The sequence below is a fragment of the Cynocephalus volans genome, chromosome 9 (genome assembly GCF_027409185.1).
Source record: "Cynocephalus volans isolate mCynVol1 chromosome 9, mCynVol1.pri, whole genome shotgun sequence".
NCBI classification, from domain to species: Eukaryota; Metazoa; Chordata; class Mammalia; order Dermoptera; family Cynocephalidae; genus Cynocephalus; species Cynocephalus volans.
Window position 1 is genome coordinate 43,252,890 of NC_084468.1, and position 22,042 is coordinate 43,274,931.

General features: G+C 33.7%; 1 protein-coding gene across 6 annotated transcripts in view; it reads right to left on the reverse strand.

Annotated features, from left to right (window-relative positions):
* FRYL (FRY like transcription coactivator) overlaps positions 1–22,042 on the reverse strand; it is a 236,325-nt gene that overhangs the window by 93,869 nt on the left and 120,414 nt on the right. For all 6 annotated transcript variants that reach the window (XM_063107741.1, XM_063107739.1, XM_063107740.1 and 3 more), the window contains 11 exons: positions 20,750–20,829; positions 20,285–20,365; positions 17,701–17,869; positions 17,326–17,418; positions 14,602–14,700; positions 13,506–13,607; positions 7,437–7,540; positions 7,134–7,242; positions 5,393–5,479; positions 2,705–2,876; positions 1,988–2,120 (listed from right to left, as the gene is read on the reverse strand). In XM_063107741.1, the coding sequence (XP_062963811.1) occupies positions 1,988–2,120; positions 2,705–2,876; positions 5,393–5,479; positions 7,134–7,242; positions 7,437–7,540; positions 13,506–13,607; positions 14,602–14,700; positions 17,326–17,418; positions 17,701–17,869; positions 20,285–20,365; positions 20,750–20,829 (1,229 nt within the window). The remainder of the gene's footprint in view (positions 1–1,987; positions 2,121–2,704; positions 2,877–5,392; positions 5,480–7,133; positions 7,243–7,436; positions 7,541–13,505; positions 13,608–14,601; positions 14,701–17,325; positions 17,419–17,700; positions 17,870–20,284; positions 20,366–20,749; positions 20,830–22,042) is intronic.

Consider the following 22,042-nt stretch of genomic DNA (forward strand, 5'->3'; position numbering starts at 1 on the left):
GATGTTCTATGTGTTTGGGATCAGTAATCTTTATAGTGGGAATAAACTCACTACCTTCTTTTAGAAATTTTATATGGTCAGTCCTCTCTTTGTATAGTTCCCAAATGCATGAATTTCAGTTACTACAATTTAGTTAAAAAGCATCAGTCCCAATGATGTGGTTCAAATTTCAACTACTTTAAATTAACCATAAGTAATGGCTTAAACAAACTTTGCTACTGGCTCTTTAGTTGATATTAAAGCACTATGTAAATAACATCACGATCGTGACTCATCAGGCCACTTCTTTCAAAGCAGTTGGTGACTGACCACCACACCTTTGTTATTCAGTTCACACCATAGACACCAAAGTGTACAGTTGTGTTGACTGCTTGTCTCCCAGTGGTAAACCCACGTGACAATTTATAAAAATGGATAATCAAAAGATAGAATTGGCCAACAATGATGAAAGTGCAGCAAAGAAGGGAAAAGTCATATCACTGTGTAATGAATGCTTATAATTTTATGTTGCCTCAGCATCCATTTCAATACAAGTTTAACTTCCTCATACCAAAAGCAGGGCTCGGTCACCAAAGATACAGTTTCCAGTTCTATACTCCCCAGCCCCTCTACCAACTTCCTCAATCCAGATAAAACTGGTTGATCCAGATTATCTGCCTTTCACAACTTCCCCCTGGTGGCCACCTCTGTATGGAACAGCTAGATACAGCCTAGCTGACTGGCCCCACTTACCCCCACATCCCACATGGACTGTGTAGACATGTCATAGTAACCACTTCTCAGTCACAGCGAGATCTCCTTGAACTTGCACCTGCCTACTTCAAATGCACCAGTAAAACTCCCCAAGGGCAACCCGTTTGGATAATACCGTGGACCCAGCAAAGGCATTGGCCCAGGGGCCCCTTTCTTTCTCTGCCTCCATGCACTTACTAACCTCTGTGTGTGTGGCCTCTGGCATGTAAGTAATAAAATCTTTATTTCCATCTAGTACTTCTTTTAATCATTGAAGGGGTGCTCTCTATCTTAAAGATCCTAAATAAAAATACACTGAAGTGAAATTCAAATTGAATGTTAATAGAGATACAGAGCAATAGCTGACTGGGGAATGTTAACACTGCTGTCATTCTAGATGCTACAAAGAGTAACTGAGTGAAAACAAACTTATTGATGTAAATGAGGAACATGGTTGTGGTGAAAAGGAAGAAAATTTCCCAGAATAAGTAATACAGGCAAAAAACATCACATTAAAGAAACTCTCGGAGATATTAGTGTACTGTAGTAAATAATAAATGTATGTTAAATAAATTAAGATCAAATATCCAGTTTGGTGTTCTAAGACCTATAATGTAAATATTAATATCCCAAAAAATCTCCTACCTTATAGAAATATGTAGATGCTTTCTAGCAAATAAAAGAAATTATTGCCATATAATACATCCTCCAGAGGAGGAAGTCCTTAACAATAAGGAAAAATCATGCTGGGATGACAAATAATGACAAGGCTGAGGGTGGGGTGGGATGAGGTACTCACTATTTCTTAAAAAACTACTCCATACATTATTCCCTGCACTCCCTGGTTTCCAGGGCACAAAAATATCACAGTTCAGGTTTTCAGGATTTCTTTTTTTTGTTGTTTACCAGGGCTCTGGAAATACGAGCATTTTTTTTTTTTAACTTAGACCAACAGTGCCCACACACGTCTGGGGTAACTAGGATTTATATATCACTCATGGAATAAGTGTAGGGCCTTGTTATGGACAACAAACTAGACTGGGATCCATGGTGATGTTTGCTGACTATACTAGTTTGATAGCACTTTAAAGAATAAAACTGAGCACATAAAAGGAATCAGTGTAATAAAAAACTGAAGCAGATGGCAATATGGGAGAATTCCAGAAGAGAAAGGGAACAGGGAAGTGAGAATCAAATATCTGTATGCTTTTATGACAACTGAAATTGCAATGAAAGTAAATAGTTTACTACATACGTGATCATATCTTCAGGCTCCTTATTGGACATCTGCACACTAGTCATACACATCGGTCTCCCAACTTCTTTGTCCAAGTGTCTGAGAATGCTATCTAATGCTTTTCTTACTTGAGGATAGTAAATTGACATTCCTATAGGGAAAAAACCTCAGTTATAAAACGTCAGAAATTAGATAAAGAACACTTACAGTTTACTATCTGTAACGAAAGCCTACCAATCTTTAATAGACATTAGCTTATTGTTGTAGCAAAAGAAGGAGTTTCAACTGTGACATAACCTTCTCCCTAATGATCAGTTTCAGTATATTGGAGTAACTGGAGAAATTTTGTAAAAATTATGCAAAAAACAAAAGTTAATTTGAAGAAAGGACAAAATGCAGTGAATAGTATTCTGTGAGAAAACAAAGATTTAACCAAGAGACTCTTAACATGAAGACCTATAAATATTACTGCAAAAGTATTCATTTTGTATCACTGTATATACTGGAATAACCATACTAGGCAACTATATTTGAGGGACTTTTTTTATTTGGTGGCTGGCCAGTAAGATGATTCGAACCCTTGACCTTGGTGTTAATTATCAGCACCATCCTCTCCCACGTGAGCTAACTGGCCATATTTGGCAAACATATACATTTTAGATATAAGTATAGATTTTTACGAAAGAATATTAAACTGTACTACAAAGCAATTTATTTGTTCCAGTTAACACTAACCTATGACTTTTGCTTCTTCATCTGTCAAAGTTTTATTGAGAAAAATTTTCTTCACACGAAGAGTATTTCCTGAGGGAAGAATAACTCCTGTTGTCGGCATTGGTGGTTCCCCATCTTTCTGCTGCAAACTGTCTGCTATTACAAGGAAGACTCTGAGGCCTATGTTCATTCTCTAAAGAAAAAAGTTTCAAAAGGAAGAAATCAGAGGGTCACAAATTATCTTTTATACATGTTAGAAATATCTCATCAAATAACCTGAAGGGGATAAAAGAAGGTGGACAGAAGAAAAACTAGTCTTTCTGTCCAGCATTTTGAACTAGTCCCTTTGAGTTTGCTTTTAATATCAGATTCCCAAGTGCCGCCCATTCTCTTCTGAGGTCAACTGGCTCCCCTGTTCTCTCTAAGGATTATTTCAACCGTGACACACTAATAGTCACACTCTCCTATCCTCCCCTGTGCCATCCCTCCCCCCCCCAAACAGACGACTTGTCTCCTGCTTCACAGAAAGAAAAACCCACTTTCCTCAATCTTTCACAACAAATCACACCAATCTACTTATATCTGCACCTTGTCTTCCTCTCCTTTGCTACTGTTACCGTTGAGGGGGTAATGGTCTTCCAAGTTGCCAAAATCCTATCTGCTCTTGCATTTTCTGGAAGATTACATCATCAATTATCCCTCCTTTTTCTTGCATCTTCAACATTTCGCCTTCAACTCAATATACCCCTTTCCTTGTTGCATAGTCACTATCAACTCTCACTTGTCAGTGACCACAGTGCTCACAACAGTGGGCCTGTTTTCCACATCCTAGCCAACCTGTCACAGCATGGATGCTGTCAAGCATTCCTTCTCTCCTGAAACACTCCCTTCCTTTGATATTTCGGTGCCACTGCTGGCTGTGTCACCTCTACCTGCATTTCAGGTTTAGCCTCCTTTACCTGGATATTAAATGTTAAATTGCTTCAAGACATGGTCCTCCTAGGCTGCCTTCTCCTATCATTATGTCTTCTCTACCAAAACAATTTCATATATTTACATGACTTTCGATCACCACCCCTAGCAGATCACCTACAAATTTTAAGCCTGGCCTCTGCTCTGAACTCATACCCTCAGACCCATCTCCTGACAGTACTACTTGGATGTCAAGAAGATGCCTTAGGATAGACATGTTCAAACCAAATGTATGATCTTTTCTCCAAATTTAGTTCCTTTTCAATGTTTCTTTTCTCAGTGAATGGCTTCTTTTTACCTGCACCACTACTACCTCAGCCCAAGCTGTCGCTATCTCTGACCACACCAGTGGTCTCTAAAGTGGGGTGTGTGCCTCCCAGTGGGTGTATAAGGTAGTTCACTGGCAGGAAAAAATAAAACTTTTCTTTATATATTTTTTATTACCTAAACAAGATTAAGACTTTAAACTTTTCTCATCTTTATATATGATGTAGTACTGGTGCCCTCCCTTAGTCTAGATATCAGACGGCCACATGTCACATAGTCACAGAAGACACCATGAAGGAAGCAGGAAAGCTCCACAGTGTAGTGGGGTTGACAGAGGGGTGGCCTCACTTGTACATATTTTCAGTGTTTTTGCAATTTGCATGTATTTGATTAAATGGGTTAATGAATAATTTTATTTGGCTTTAAACGAGCTCTTGTAAGCTTAAAAAGATTCCTGAAAAGAAAATACAGCTTGAAAATAATCCTGGTTAGGTAAGCCTAAATAAATAACCACCACCACCCCAAAACAACAGCAGATCTGATACTTTTTCTACTCCTATTAGGAGAATCTCAGTGAGGAAAAAAACTTACTTTCAGAAATAAACTTATTCAATGGAGAGAATGTTTTTGAAAATGGATATTCAAGAAAATGTCTTTCATTTCATAATTTTTGCTGCTGGAAACCATGTTAAGTATGTCATCTATAAAAACATTCATGTCTGCCTACTTTAAAAATTTGGAAATAATTATTAAGCTAGTTTAAAAATTCTATAAATGAAAAGCTTCAATAACTTTTCAACCCATTTGTTAATCGCATAAACACATATCTTAGGATTTGATCATGAGAAGAACCAGCATAGTAACTTAAAATAAGAAAAAAGATAACACCTATTTTACTTTTTTCCATTCTCAGATGCCATTAGATTTTGAAAGCAAATTTATAAAATATTTGGAAATAATCTGAAAATTTACTGTCTAAGTAGTGAATTAGAGTTTACTAGTGAATAATGGGACCAGAGAACTAGGATATAACACAACTTAATTCTAAGCACAATCTGGGGAAAACGATTTCTGTTTCTTTTTTCTCCAATATCTAGAACACAGCATAGCACATTTTAGTGCTCATTGAAAGTTGAATGAATGGTACTTATTAAAGAATACCTTAAGTGTAAATCTTTTGAAATAAAAGAAACCTGAGCTTGTGTCACAACTTCTAGAAGCCAGGTGAACTGGCTAACCTGGAAAATTTCCTCTCTCTCTTATTTTCTACCATGCTTAACACTACTATTAACCATTCAGCCAGACATCAGAAAGGTTAAACAACTTGTCCCAGATCACACCTGTAGTTAGAAATAGAGCTCTGATCTGAACCTAAGAGTTCTGACTCCAGAAACAGTGCTCTAAAATAAATAAATAAGTAAAATAAATAATATAGAATAGTATATATTAACACATTATAATTTTTTTTACCTCTGGATTAATGGTGAAAGTTTTAGCAGATTTTCCAACACTAAGAAGATCAAATATTATTTCTTTCATTGCAAAATCCAAACGTTCCTAGAAAAAAATCAAAAAACCAAACCAATTAATAAATTCTTTTAACTTGCTACTAAATATTAGCTATCCTGCTAAGCATTATACATATGATGGCAACAAAACAGTACTATGCCCTTAAAAAGCTCATAAATCTAGCTGAACAGAAGAAAAATACACATAAATTAAGATTAAAACATATAATTATAAATATATTATTTAATTATCAAATGACTTATTTAACATCTAAACCAATAGGATAAAAGATTTAAACTTTCATTCATCAAAATCATATTCAAAATCTAAGTGAAAGAATTCCCAGAATGACAATGAAAGGAAATCTCCAAGACAATAGTTATGCAGCAGGTCTACAGAACAATGAGTTCATGCTGGGACTGGAAGAATAAGGCTCCAGGTAAGGAATCTCCAAGAAAAAACAGTTAACTAGAAAGATTAACTAATGTTTGAGGAGAGTTTTATAGTTCTGCTGGAGTGTTGGGGTAAGGTGATTAATCCAAGGGAATGGATACAATTCTAGGAAAAAAGCAAAGGGAAGAGATGCAACCGAGGTGCACATGTTTTCTGAACACTAGATCTAAAGCACAATTAGCTTTCATTCATCATATTGGCACACTTATGCTAATCTAATTATCATTACTTCTGTGCTCCACTAAATAGAAATATATTCATTTTATTTAAATATTCCTTATTTCTTCACTGTCAAAAATAATTACACATGGATCACCTAAATTGTCATAGTTTCAGTTCAAAGAAAATGCAATGAATATTCTGGAATCAGAGCATTTTCCTATGTGAACCCTACCTGATTCTCCAAGACTGATGTCCCAAAAGGGAATGTGACTAAACCCCTGGGCTGGCTCACTCAACACCCAGTTAACCCCCTTGTAATAAACCTTCCTTCGCTGCAGAGGCTAGAAAGCTAAAAATCTATTTCTCAGGATCTCTTATAACAATGGGTAGCAGGATGTGATTTAAAGCCAAGTGTACTCATGTAAGTCTTTGGGAACTGGGTATGTGAAGGGAGGAGGAGCACAGGGAGTAAGGAATCCATTTTATTGGTGGGGATCATGGCAGAAGTGACATGATTCTGAAGCACACCCATAGGTGGTGACTCCTTTATTTCGGAGCTTTTTGTTTCTGGCTGAGGCAGCAGCTTCCTTGATAGCCCAATTCTGCAGCTTCCTTTTAGTCACTCAGACTAGAATTTGTTTCTTTAGCTGTACTTGCGATTCTGTGAGCTATGTACATTCCTTAAAATGTTCCTTTGGATTTAACTAGCTACAGTGGATTCTGTTATCTGTACCTAAGAACCTGGATTAATGAAAACAATTTTCTAAGAAGTCATTTGAGATACTCAGGGGATAATTATGAGACACTTTATGGACCCTTCCTCCATTAAAAGTGTTTCCACCTGTGGGTCTCCTTTCCTTTCGAGTGCATAGATTAATGATTTAAACTTGTTTTGTCACACACAAAATCATTAGCATCCTTTATTTCTTACTTTTTAAGCATATTTTTATTTTTCACTATTCAATATTAATAAATGCATTGGTTATCACGTTTTTAGATGTGTAAAAAATTTTAAAACTCCAACTTATTATAGTAGACGATTCTTATAGCTTACATTTATATACGTCCTATGAGGTGAAGCACTCACCTGGGCAATGAACTGAATAATTTTCACAAATATATTGAGAGGTGTGTCCCGAGGAACCACACTTCGTGAGCCTTTTGGAAAAAGTGCTGACACTATGCTCATAAGACGACTACAGAAAAAAAAGATTTAGTCATAATGAGATCATGACATTAACAGCATATAAGCAAAAAATTCTTCCTATTCTTCATGTCAAGAGAATTCATATTCCTCCCTAAAATACTTATAATGTTAACTAAAATTCCATTAGCGTGATTTTTTTAACAATATTTTATTTCAAATGCATGTTAAAACAAAGGCACTCACCTTTGAGTTACAGTGTTGCTTTCACATTTTATTCTAATTACATAAACCCACAACAACCTATACAAAGATTCCAGTGCAACTCGAGACATTTTAGGATCTTTATTCTATTTAAAAACAAAAGAAAATAAAATAAACTTATTAAAATACTTGCAATCATTTAAGATCAAATATATTCTCTGTCAACAACTAAAAGCCCCCAACCTCTTTTTTTGTACCCAATCTAAAAGAGGTTTATATATATATTTGGTATATGGTAAGTTTAGATGTCAAAACTCAAAAGTAACTATAAATAAGGAAATTCTGAGTCTTTCCTTATATTTTCAAAATAAAATACTAAAACAGAATTACGTAAGTATTTCTAAGAACTCCAAAATTATACACACATCAACTCACTTGATGGTAACTGGTTCACAACATAATATTGACATAATGATAGAAGAAGGGTTACTCATATTTGGAGTAATTCATTTGCAGCCCAAACACAGTTAAACTTTAGAAAACCAAACAGTAGTATAGTCATTTGCATTTATGAAATAATGTGAAATATTGTTGAGTGTATATCCATACAAGAGAGAATATGGAATAGTGAATTTATAGCATGGACTCTGAAATTAGGAACATCTGGGTCAAATCCTAGCTCCACCCTTGAGTACTACTACCACATCACTCTGAGCCACAATTTCCTCATCTCTAAAATGGAGAAAATATGGTGCCTACATCACAGGTTAAGAAAGTTAATATCCATAAAGCACTTAGAACAGTACCTGGCACATATTAAATGTTCACGAAGAGGTAGGTGTTATACCTTTAATTTTTATTTAGAATCAGAACATTATTTAAATTATTTTATTACTATTTAGGATCAGAAAAGTATTCCATTTCAATCACAATTTGATCAGCAAACATTTCTTCATTCTAGCTGTTATAAAAAATAAAGTTCTTAAATGACCAGTCAGGTAATGAGAAATAACTGTAAATTTTGAAAATGTAGCTTAAAATCTCCTTTATTAGGAGAAACTGTTTATACAACTGTTGATTGGTTGTAGGAGGCACTCACTGCTGTAAATCTGCATTTTTAAAATTTTGGTTTGGGGGATTTCTTATTGTTAAACAATTATTTTATACATGGCAACTGTCAAAAGGGATTTAAAAAATATTAAGTAATTTATTTTAGCCATTCTATTTTATGTTTTCTTAAAATAAAGAATAATGGACATCTACTACATATGATTAAAAGCAATGCAAAAAGATAACTGAGGATGCTTTTTAAAAAGACCCACTAAAAATATAATTTTTTGCACATCTATCAAGATGAAAGTTTGATCTAATTAAGAATGGAAAATCAATTACTCTGCTGATCAGTCTCAACATCAATCCCTTTCTCTCCACTGCCAGATCCATAATGATCCCAAATTTCAAATACACTCACCAAGTAATTTTCTATTATATTTTTATTAATGCACTTAAAGTAACATATAATCTACGTACATTACTAATAATAACAACCAAGCTTTTTGTAGTGGTGCCTTTAAGAAAACATAACTTTCTTTCCTATCATTTAAATCCAAGATATCAGATATTAAAATATGAGTTCAGCCAGGAGTTAGGAAGGTAGGAAGGGATTAATAGGCAGAGCGCAGATTTTTAGGGCTGTGAACATACTCTGTATGTTCTATATACTATAATGGTGGATACATGTCATACATTTTGACATCTGTCATGTCAAAACCCACAGAATGTACAATGCCAAGAGTGACCTATAATATAAAATATAACCTTTGGGTAATAATGATGTGTCAATGAAGGTTCATTAATTGTAACAAGTGTACCACTTTGGTGGGGGAAGCTATGCATGTGTGGCAGTAGGGGTTCCCATGGGAAATCTGTACCCTCCTCTCAATTTTGCTGTGAACCTAAAACCATTCTAAAAAAATAAAGTTTTTTTAAAAAACGAATTGGATAAATTTTTTTTTTAATTTATCTATTTTTTTTTGACCGGTAAGGGGATCACAATCCTCGGCTTGGTGTCGACTACACCACGCTCAGCCAGTGAGCGCACCGGCCATCCCTATATAGGATCCGAACCCGCAGCCTCAGTGCTACCAGCACTGCACTCATCCTAGTGAGCCACGGGGCCGGCTCGAATTGGATAAATTTTTATGTACACACCAAGTAATACTTTCACATTATTAAATTACATTTTCAAAATATTAGTAAGAAAATTTTTTGCATTAAAAATATTTGTCCTATTCTACATAAAAACTGTTCTCATATAAATGATTAAATATAAATGCATTTGGATTATCTTATTTTAAATGATGAAGTATCTGGCATGAAAAAACCTGATTTTCAAACATTCCAAGATGGACTACTCTCCACAAAGTTGGTACTGGCACAATACCGAAAAAGCATAATGAGAAGTGTTAACAATCAATTGTTAATTATTGTTTTGGTTGCTACAATTCTGTTATGTACGTTTTAATAATAAAAACATCCTAAATCGATCTGAGCCTCAAACAAAGACATATAATTCCCTAGTAACAAATTCAGTCTAACTTGAATAAGCAGATTATTATATAAATAAAAATTTAATGACACTAATATACAATGAAGTTTTGATATGTCAGTCAAATATAATACTTGGCAGCAATCAATTTAATATGTTTCTTTTCTTTTTTCTACTATGAGCTAAAAAGATGATTTGTTTAAAACCCAAACCAATAGAATAAAAGTTTAAAAAGTTCATTCATCAAAATCATATTCAAAGTCTAAGCTACCATTCATTGGAAAATGTTTTTAACCTTTTCATTTATAGCAGCTAGATATTTTAATTAAATAGAGCATTTTTAAATTGTGAATTCTGTCGAAGATCAGTATTCAGTAGTGCTTCTATATCTTAAATTCATCTTCTTGGGGCCACATTAATGTTAAACCTTCTGAAGAATGTTCCTGCTGTGTGGTACTCTTCTTTTACAATACTAGAAGCAGGTTTGAATAAATACATTAGACATATAATGCAACAATGGGTAAAGGAGGAAAAAAAATGCCACACAAAGGAAATAAAGCAGTATTTTACTTTGTAATGTCAACACAACTCACCTGGAGTGTTTCTATTTGTTTTCTGATACTGTTGTTAGATGGCATCTAAATAAAGCAATGTGAGACAGCAAACAAACATGAGATGCAGCACATGCATGTTAGATGAAAATAAGCACAAAACAAGACAGCTCTTCACCAAGGTCTCTATTGAGAAGAAACTTGAAATTTTCAAGACAGTGGCCAGAAACACTAAGGAAAAAAAAATCCCACAATTTGGGCATCATGGAATACACCTACAATACTCAAATTAAGAGAAAACAGTTAAAGTTTTAACTACCTAATTTTTCCTCTTAAAGCACTGCATTTGAGTTCAAACAACTTTAAATTTTTTAGAGAAAATAAGTATAGATTGTAGGAAAAACTCTAAATTATTTTAATATAATATCTACTCGTATTATTACTGTGTCTATCTGAATAATTCTTCAGAAACTTTAAAATCACTTTTCACATAAGCATCTAAATTGATATAAGCATATGGGAATGGGAAAATTGCCAAATTCTGTTTGAGATAAAAGTAAAAGATTTAACTTTCCGGTTAAAATAAAGTTATACTCTCATGCTATTTATGGGCATACAGGAATAAAGCCCATTTTTCATGGTAACCAACTTAAAAAAATTGGTATTGTAATTAATAAAACATTGTGCAATATCTTAAAGTGCCTGAAAATTCATCATACTTATTCTTTTGACTCTAGAGAATAATGCCTTTTTAATACACCAGAATTATAGCCAAAACATTTTCTTTAAATATTCAGTATACCAACATTTCTTATAGTACATTCAAAGGTAACATGGTGGACCAGAAAGAGCAAGAGTTATGGAACTGGATGCATCTGGATGCAAATCTGTCTCTATCACTTACTGGCTTCCTAAACATGGGTTACTTATTTATCTTCATTCAGCCTCAGGTACAAAGAAAGTTAAATGAGATATTATATTTAGAGAATTTTGCACCCAGTAAATATTAATAGAAATCAGTCATAAGAAGTAGTGTGTCTAACATGAAAAACTGTTAGATTTTAGATTTTTTTGAAATCAAGAGATTACTTGAATCTCAAAACAAAATCAATTTATGTAAGGACTTTATCTTGCATCAATTTTTCCTATATATAATGCAAATATATTATAACTGTTACGATGGATAACTAGCATAGTTTTCCCTTGAATATTCAACTCCTTACCTCAACTACGCAGAGAAGCCACATGATCTAAAACTTAATGAACAGGAGCCAATTCATAAAATTTCTGCTGAATAGAGCCTTAATGTAAGTTAAGGGTTAATGGCCAAGACAATTATATTTCAAATACTCATGCTCAGTGGCTCTTATCTCCTTTAGCCTGGCAGATTGACATAGTCATTAATGAAAATGGACAATGTGCCAGAAATATTTAACAGGAGGTAAGGGTTCAAAGAAAACAGAGCACTTAAAACGAAAGCCTGAAGACAAAAAAAAGTTAAGGTACTGCGAAAGTATTGCAAATATGTTAGGTGGAAACATATATATATATGTATATATATACACATACACACATATATATATATATATATACACTTATATATATAAAAAAAATTCCAACAAGCAACAGAAAAGTATGAATTGTCATGAAACAAAGCAACCTTCCAGAAACACTTAAATGCATGTCTTAAAAATATTTTATTAAAAGTATAAAAAAATTATACTACCCATATAATGATCAATTCCCTTTTAGCACCTATATCTGTATGAATTATCAAAATAAGGACAGAAATAAGTATAATGTAATTAATTAAATAAATTTATTTCCTGATTGCATGATATAAAGAGTTTAATCAACTTAATTTGGTCCTGGGGATTTTCACAAATTAAGCAAAGAGGGTATATCAATTCTCAACCAAATATGAATAATATCAATGTATATCTAAGAGGGAAATAGATAAAAATGGTTCTTCAAAGACTTACATATTCTGTATACCTTACTAAGAAATCAAAGTAGTTTTGAAAATAACACATAAAATCATGAAAAAAAATATATATATATAGTGGATCATTCCTGAAGTATGAAAAGAAGAACCAGTCCTATTTTCCACAATACTGCAATAAGCTGCATGGTCGGAGACAAGTCATTAATCTATCTGTGCCTTGGTCTCATTATCTTCAAAGTATAAGGTTTTCAGAAAACAAAATGTCATGTCTGTAGTGTTTCTATAACTTGTAAGCAAATATTCAAATAGACTTGTCTAAATGTATATCAAAAGAGTATTGAAATGGAGCATTCACATGTCATGCAGATGAGGAATATACCCACATTCTGTGTCAGATATTAGTTGTATTACTACCCAAAGAAGAAAAGAGGATTCTGCTAGCAGAGCATCCTAGCAAAGAAAATTAGTCTCTTACAGTTTTGTTTTCAATACTAAGAGAAACTGAACATGGATGTACCAGATAGCGTTAGTAACAAGTATCCTTTCATTCAAGTCAGAATCATTTCAGAAGCTTTTACATCCATGTAGATCCAGTACCACACTTTCATATTTGTCTGAGCATACTTACATTAACTGTGCTTTTAATGATACCTTATTATCAAAGCTTTTTTCATATTGCTCAGACTTGAGTCAGTTTTATGGAATTTTCTCAAAACAAAACACAAAGTAAGTATCTGGAGGGTTTTGTTAGACTATGTAATAGTCAGCAATTCTAAAGGAGTTTATTTATTAACAAATATTCCTAGATGTAAAATAATACAAACAATAATTGAAAATGTACAATTTTGCATTAAGACAAACTAAATTTTCAATCATAAGTTTATTCGTGTCTATACATGAGTCCCTATAGAAGAAATGAAGTATGCATAAGAAAAAGAATGTGGCAAAGTGTTACTATTTAAATGTACCAATAGTAATGAAAGTTGTATTATACACTGTTCAACATATATGCAGAAATGAATATACCATATCAGTATTTACAGGTCAGAAATGTGATTATGTCTTACCTTTAAATGTGACAAACAGTTCTGTAGGAAAATATGCCAGTTATTTAAAAAAAACTGTTTCTGACTGACACATAAAAGGCATGTAATTAGTGGATACAAAGCCTACAGGAGATAAGGAAAGAGAAAATTAACATTTTTCATGGAAAAGCACTGGACTTGTAAATTATATTTCATTTATCCTTACCAAAAAAAAAAAAAAGAAAACTAAAAAATCTTTTATGCAGGTTTTCATCTGTAATAAGAAATGCAATCTCACAGAATAACAAAGAATGATAAAGGGTAAATTTTCTATAAGAAAAGTTCCTTAAACTATCATACCTCCTGAAGTTAGAACATTCTGTTATTTCTCCCATTAGTCCCTCATCTGGTAGAGTGGGATCAGAGGACAGACTGGAATCACAGTTTCAGCTTTCTATTTGCCAAGTGTGTGATTTCAGGGAGGCTACACTAAGGGCTTTAAGGCCTGCTTTCCAACATGTAAAGTGGAAGACAATAATCACAAATACCCTACTGGGCTGTGAGCCTTAAAGTGAAACAAATAATGAATGCAAAGTACTTAGCTCAGTGCCTGGCACAATCAATGCTCTTTATTATTACATCTCCAGTTTAGATGGTCAAACATTTGACCATTTCTCCAAACTTTCTCCAAGCTATATAAAAGTTATGTGAAGTGTTTGGTTAAGTGGAAAAATTGCCTTCAATCTCTGAATAGAAAAGACGTAATTAGTAGAGCGGTTCCTTAAAAATCTGATGCTTTAGAATACAATTTATTACAATGTAAAAGAAAGAAATGTATGGTTTAACATAAAACTACATTGAATCTTTCCCATATTATAATGTATAATTTAAGATACCTGTCGGGACAGGTAAATGCCTAGAAGGAAGTCTGAACAACCTATCAAATGTAGAGCTATTAAAATTAAGAACAGGAAGTTTAAAATAGAGCAGGAGAAAATATATTTGTAAAATTTGCCCTAGTATTGCATTAGGGATTTTACAATTTCAGATTTTACAATTCTCTTAGATCAGTACTGAATTCAGAAATCAACTACTAAAACTCTCAAAATATGTAAATATTTGAAATGTTTCTCAATACCAACGAATGTTTCTTTCTGGAGCTCAGTTCGAAAGTAGTCTGATAAAGCATCTCCACAAAATTTTTCAAACAGGGAACATTCACTTCATTTTTAACAGCCTAGGTAAAAAGAGAATGCAAATAGAAAGAAAATGGTCATAAATGGTAGATTAAACTATACAGGGATTTCAAGAACTTTCTGTAAGGTTTGGAATTAGTTAATAATTTACTGAGATTCCCAGTGAAGTATTATAATGTGCCAAATGACCAAATGTTAAATAAATAAGATAAACCTGGCTCCTGCCCTGAAAGAACAGGGATAACATAGGAAAGTGAGCAGGCGATTAGTACAGTAGATGCTGCAAGAGGAAATTCTCTGTGCTCCTGGAGCACCAGGATCAAGCCCCTATGGAAAAACTCCACAAGGAAGTAACATCTAAGCTGAATCCAGCATCTCTCACCTGAAATATTGCAAAAGTCTCTCATTTAACCTCACTGGGCTTATCTCCCACTACTCTGCCCTGTGCACTGGGACCCAACCATACCGGCTTATGTGCTGTTCCTGGAACACATCAAAGCACACTGCACACTCATTCCTTCTGCCTGAAAGCTCTTTCCCCAGATATGGCAAGTCTTACTCCCTCATTCCTTTAGTTTTTGCTCAATCACCACCAACTCTTCCAAGGTGGTGGTCTTTCCTAAGCATGATCTATTTAAAATTTCAACCCCCTAATCCATCGGCAATCCTACTTCCCCTACCCTGTTTATGTTTCTTCGTAGTACTTACCGTAACCTGACATACTATATATTTTACATACTAGTTTAGTTTCTGTTTTCTGCTCTAAAAGTAAGCTCTATAATACAGGGAGTCTTTCCTATCTTGTTCATTGCTGTACTGCCTGTGTATAGATGATGCCTGGACACGCAGAAAGCACTCAATACATATAATGAATGAATAAACAGAGGCCAGCAGGCAAACAGGGGAGGGAGGTTACTAGAGAGGAAAGAATGTTCCAGGCAGAAGGAGCTGCATGTGCAGAGGACTGGTGTTGTCACTTGAACTGGGTCCCCCAAAATTCAAATATGCAAGTACAAAGCCCACGTACCTCAGAATGCGATCTAATTTGGAAACAGGTCATTGCAGATCTTATCAGTTAAAATAGAACTAGGGAATAATTAGAATAAAATAATTCAACATGACTGGTGTCTTTAAAAGGGGGAGAAATCCAGACATAGATATACACACAAGGAGAACGCCACATGACGATGAAGGCAGAGATCGGTGTGACGCTTCTACAAGCCAAGGAACACTAAAGATTTCCCGTAAACCACAAGAAGCTAGGCAAGAGGCATGGAGCAGATTCTTTCTCACAGCCCTCAGAGGGAAGCAAGCTGCGGACAGTTTGACTCAGATTTTTAGCCTCCACAACTAGAGACAGTATATTTCTGTTGTTAAGCCACCCAGTGTATGGTACATTATTATAGCAGGTCCAGCAAACTAATAAACCTGACACAAAAGGAAACATGGTATAACGGTAGAATGAGGCAATGCAGTGATAAGGGGCCACTGTCAAGAGTCTTTGTTCCTAACACCTGCTCCTTCTGATGAATTATCGTAAAAACTAAAACCTAATCCCAGTTAGAAATCTGGCAAAAACAGATTTATCAGTTGAGGGGGAAGCACGAATGACAAAATGTGGGATGAATGAGCAGTAATTCAAACCATTTCTAGCAAAGGAAATTGAAGTACATGTACTAATGAGAATAGACTAGAACTGACATGGTTTTATAAATGACAGCTTGTTTTCTTTTTAATAAAATGAGCCTATTTCACATCGCTAAAAACTGGGGTGGGGAGGTCCTGTCTGACTCAAGTAAACCTCTTGCAAACCTTTAATTCACGACCCTTGTTTGTCTCCATTAAAAAAAAAATCTTCAAATATACAAGACAGGTAAAAAGAAAATCATGTCAATCACTCTATAAATAATATTTTAAATTCTTAACTTTTCTTAGAATTTTCTTACAAGTTTCACCTCTTCAAAACATGCTCTCAAGGGAGGACCTGAATACTACAAATCAATTTATATGAACACATAGGTCACAAGTCAGTGAATTCAATTTTTAAAAAGGAAAGCCAGGGCCGGCCTGTGGCTCACTTGGGAGAGTGTGGTGCTGATAACACAAAGGCCACGGGTTCAGATCCTATATAGGGATGGCCAGTTCACTCACTGGTTGAGCGTGGTGCTGACAACACCAAGCCAAGGGTTAAGATCCCCTTACTGGTCATCTTTTTAATAAATAAATAAATTAATTAAACGAATGAATGAATGAATGAACAAATAAGTAAAATAAATAAATAAATAAATAAAAAGGAAAGCCAAAATAATTCAATTTCTCAACATGTAAATAAATTTCTTCATTTTTAAAATTTTTAAATAGAAAAAAACCTGAATAAAAAGAATGTAATTAACTTCCATTTCTAGCCAAGATACAGAGAAAGGGGCTGGACTTACCCCACCATCTTAAACAACCAAAAACTGAACAAAATATATGAAATGATCTGCAAAACACTGTACACCAGTCAACAAAAAACAGTGACCCCTGAGGATGGGAAGTAAATAAGACAAGCCGTTTGATGGTCCCAGCTTACTGCCTTGCAAGAGTTTTCAGGGAAGAAACAGAAGTATAAGGTTGTAAGGCTCTTATATGACACATGAATGGCATGAAAATAAAAATATACTTACAGCAGCTACAGGGATAAGAATCTCCACAAATAAACCAGCAAGTGCATGTTTTATATCTTTATCTTTTACTTCTAAGAAATACTGAGCACATTCCTTGAAGGGAAAAAGGTATATTTAGATTAACAAAAAAGGAAAGGTTAAAGAATTTGTAATATCACAATAATTTTGTGAATACATTGCTATTTTGCCACAAGACTAAGGTCAAAGCATCCTCAAGTCAAAAAAGAAAGTTAATCTACACTTATGACAATTTAACACGTGGAATAAGAAATCGGTGATACCATTAACTTATATGTTTCTTTTAAAGAATCATGGAGAGCAAGAATAAGCAATGTAAGGCTAATTCTAATCACTGCCATTGATAAGGTATATCACCTGCATAAACTGAAATGATGCTTCAAAATCTTCTACAGGATACATTTTAACTCGGAAAAATTTCATTCCCATTATTAAGCTGATGACACTTTGTACCACATGTGGGCTTTGTTCCTTTTGTCGTAGTTCTTTTAATTCTGTCACAAACTTCTTCCTTACAGCCTGAAACCTTTAATATACATAAAGACAGAATTTGATATCAATTAAAAAACTAACTTCCCACATGATATTCAAGGGTGAAATCAAAAGGTGTGTTACCTAAACATCTCTCTTCTCTACCCTCATCAAAATTATCAAAAAAGCAAACAGAAGAAAATAAAATTGTTATTCTAAATTTGCTGTTTGTTTATTTTAAAATTAGAAGTTCCTAAAGGTAAAATAATAGGAGTGCCTTATTCTTATAATATCATCAATACAGCATCCTTGCCATTTAATAATTAATAATCATGATAAAAATAAGATCAAATAACCCACCAACAAAACATCTCCAGGTAAATCAGTGTCTCCACCTTTTAAAAAAGGTTCTTTTTTAGTAAGTCTGTGATTAGAGCTATATGGACAGCGGAGTGGAGACTAAAATTTGTTCAAAGAAATAAACCAGCCAATTGTAGAGTACTAATTCTCACTTAAAACTATTATATCATTACACTATAGAAACACTGAAGAGAAGAGCACTGGTCTCACATGTAAATAAGTGACAGAATTAAGGGCTTTCAAAATGTGACCACCATCCTGGATTCAAATCACTACAACTGTTAAGGCCACTAAGTTTTTCTTTGTTTACATCTGAAAAAGACACCTAATAGCTTATTAATCATTAATGCTTAGTTATACCCCTCTATATATTATGAAACAACTGAAGATTTTACTGTTAATGTTACTTGGGTAGACCAGTTCCTGAAAGTTAAAATGACCTTAAATGAAGCATGATTTCCAATGGTAACTGATCATAGTAAGGGAAAAAGAAAATCACATATTAACAAAATATGGATATATGATAGAAAGTGAATTTGAATCTTGGAGAATAAGATACCATTTTGCATGAAAGTATTCTTTAGCATCTCATTAGGAAAATCTTAATAAAGTGGATAAAAATCTTTCCATTGAAATAGTATTAGAATCCAAGGGGTTTGTAAAATTAAATTTCTTATAAAAATTATTGGTCACTATAATCTAAGAAAATGCATAGGTAAATTCAAACATGGCCCAGCCTTTCTCTATCTCCCCTCCCCTTTCCCAGCCCCACTCCACCCTGCCCCAGGTGATATCAGCCTAACCCAATGTGGATCCGTCCACATTTTCTCCCATGCTCATTTTACTCATATGTACAATTGGGAAATACCTCAATATCGCTCTAAAGTGGCATTTCTCTTACGACTAGGCTAGTGCAGCTGGGCATCACTTCATAAACTTATTAACCATTTGGACTTACTATCCTTACCATTTAAAGTTAACTTAGCCATGATGTAGTTTTCTTCTGGATCCAACTTGCTAAAGTATTATTTAGAATTTCTGATCTATATACCTGAGATATAAATTCATTTTTGATAAAAACAAAAGTATCATGAACTACTATGCCATAAAGAGAAATGTATCATTTCATGTCTATATTCCTCAGTTAGGGATTTATTATTGGTTAAATATAAATGAGATATTAAGACATTATTGTCTGTCTAAATCATTTAAAATACTCAAACTATGTTCTAAGCTCTATAGCATTGGTTATAAAAGGGTCCCCGGTATATTACAAAGGAAAAAAAAATACTAAGTAAAATCTAAGATTTAATATTAAAATGATAACTAATTAACATGAACAGTAGTTGTGCTTGCCTTCTTAGAATTTAGAAAGGTTGTTATATGATGTTTCATGGCCAAAGACTCTTTAAAAACATCCAAGAAAACATAAATTACTATTTTTTTCCTTACAAATTTCCCAGTAGCAACAAAGGAAATCCACAATCTTCCATAGCTTTTTTTTTTTACAGAAATAACAAGATGCTAAAGACAAACAAATTTCACTGTTTACTAGAATGATGTTCAGTACAACTCAAAATGTGTTAACTCCTAATGTGTAACACTTTCAATGGAGTAATCTAGTATCTTCTATCTTTCCTCTTTGGTAGATCTTCTACCCATCCAAAACTCTGTTTAGTATTAAAACAAATAAGATGATTAGAAGAAATCATTTTGCTATCTTAGAAATAAAAGTTCTCACCTGGAAAGTAATAAGAGTGATTATTGTCTCTGTAAAGAGTTCTAAAAGAAAGACTTTTAAAAACACTTCTAGTACAACTGTTAAAAATAGGGAGTAAGGTAATGTCCTGACTAATGTTGGCAATTTCTGACTTGCTCAATTCAGACATGTGTGGACAACCCCAAATAAATTAGAACAAGTTGTGAAATTGAGGCATGGGTGTTAACTCGAAGAGTCAGTAAGGAACAGAGCAGTAAGTAATAAAAGGTGGAGCAGATTTTATGATGACAAAAATGGTGGTTCTAAACTGTCAGTGTCTATTTGTATTAGTTAGCAATGAAGTATTCTAAAATACAAAGCAAATCAAAATCAATGATTTATAAAACTTACTTTGATTGGGCAAGAACCCCTATCACCTCTGCATATAAATCTGCAATAATATGCACATTCCCAGTGTTGGTTCCTGAATATCTAAAATAACAAGGGAACAATTATATTATTTCATTAAAATTTTCTACAAACTCTTAATAAATTTGAAATTCCTTATCAGAGTTTTATATAATTTTCTCTCAATATTCATTTTTACAATGATAAAAACCACATAATTTTTTTTTAATCTCTAGATTTTAATTTGCTATCAAACTTAACCTGGTTTTTATAAATTCAGTCTATAGTGTTAAGAATTATTTTTACAAAATCTTTCCTATAAGCTTTTTCAATGGATTCAAAAGAAATGGGAAGATAATTTCTTTGAACTCTAAAAACACATGATCAGTAAGAATTCAAATTATATTTAAACAGTCTAGACCTGGACTTCAGAGGAAAGAAACAATCCCAAGTTAGCATTTCACTTACCCTTCCTTATGTTTAAAGTGCTTAAAGGCTAAGTTTAGAACTTCATGAACTAAGGGATCAGGTACAGGATGAACAGGAATCTAGAATGTAAAAGAAGTATCAAGTAAGTGAGAGCTAAATAAGTTATTCGTCTTTTATAAGTATTCTCATCATTTTGATTAATCAGCTTTAATTTTCATGATATAATCTGTTATTAATCTGTCAATCTTCCTTTTTTGAGAATCTCATTATTTTCCCTAAGAATCTGGCTACTCATTTAACTTAATAAGCTCTAAATTTAAGCATTTTAGCTTCATAATCACAAATCATTAAACTATCGACTACACAAGGGAAAAACCAGTAGTTGTTAGTTACTGTTGTTACAGAAATTGTCACTGTCAGAAAGCTAAAAATACACTTGTGCAGACCTCCATACAACACCTGTAGAAAAGCCACCTTTGTAATGAGCCAGCCACATTCCATATAGTCCAATTTTCTGTCACGAAAGTGGCCAAAAGGGACACCATCTTTTCCAGCAATTTTAAACTATTTATGGATTTATCTTTAGAAATCTGCCATTTAAATAACCTCATTTTAGAGAAATGTTTGAGGTAATGGAAAAAAAGAAATCAGTGGTTGCCAGGATTTCAAGGAATGAGAGAGGGTGAAAGAGGGTGATGAATAAGCGGAGCACGGTACATTTTTAGGACAGTAAAACTATTGTGTATGATACTGTAATGGTGAATACATAACATTATGTATTAGGCAGAACCCATAAAACTGTGCAATACAAAGAAGGAACCCTAATATAAGATTAAGTTAACAATAATATATGAATATTGATTCATAATTGTAACAAATGTACCACACTATTGTAACATGTCAATAATAGAAGCTGTATATGTGGGGGGGGGGTATGGGAAGCATCTGTACTTTCTGCTCAATTTCTTTGTAAAACTAAAACTGCTATAAAAATAAAGAAAAGAAAAAAAAATTTTTTTTTTAAAAAAGATGACCAGTAAGGGGATCTTAATCCTTGGCTTGGTGTTGTCAGCACCATGCTCAGCCAGTGAGATAACTGGCCATCCCTATATAGGATCTGAACCCATGGCTTTGGTGTTATCAGCAGCGTACTCTTCCGAGTGAGCCACAGGCCGGTCCTGAAAAAAAATTTTTTAATTAAAATTTTGGAAAATTTGTATCAGCCATCATGAACCTGATCATTTCCTAGTAAAGACTGTTCTGAAAGTGGTGGTAATATTAACAAATTGATTCTTAAATAGTGTAAAATTAAACGCATCAAGTTTGGAGGGG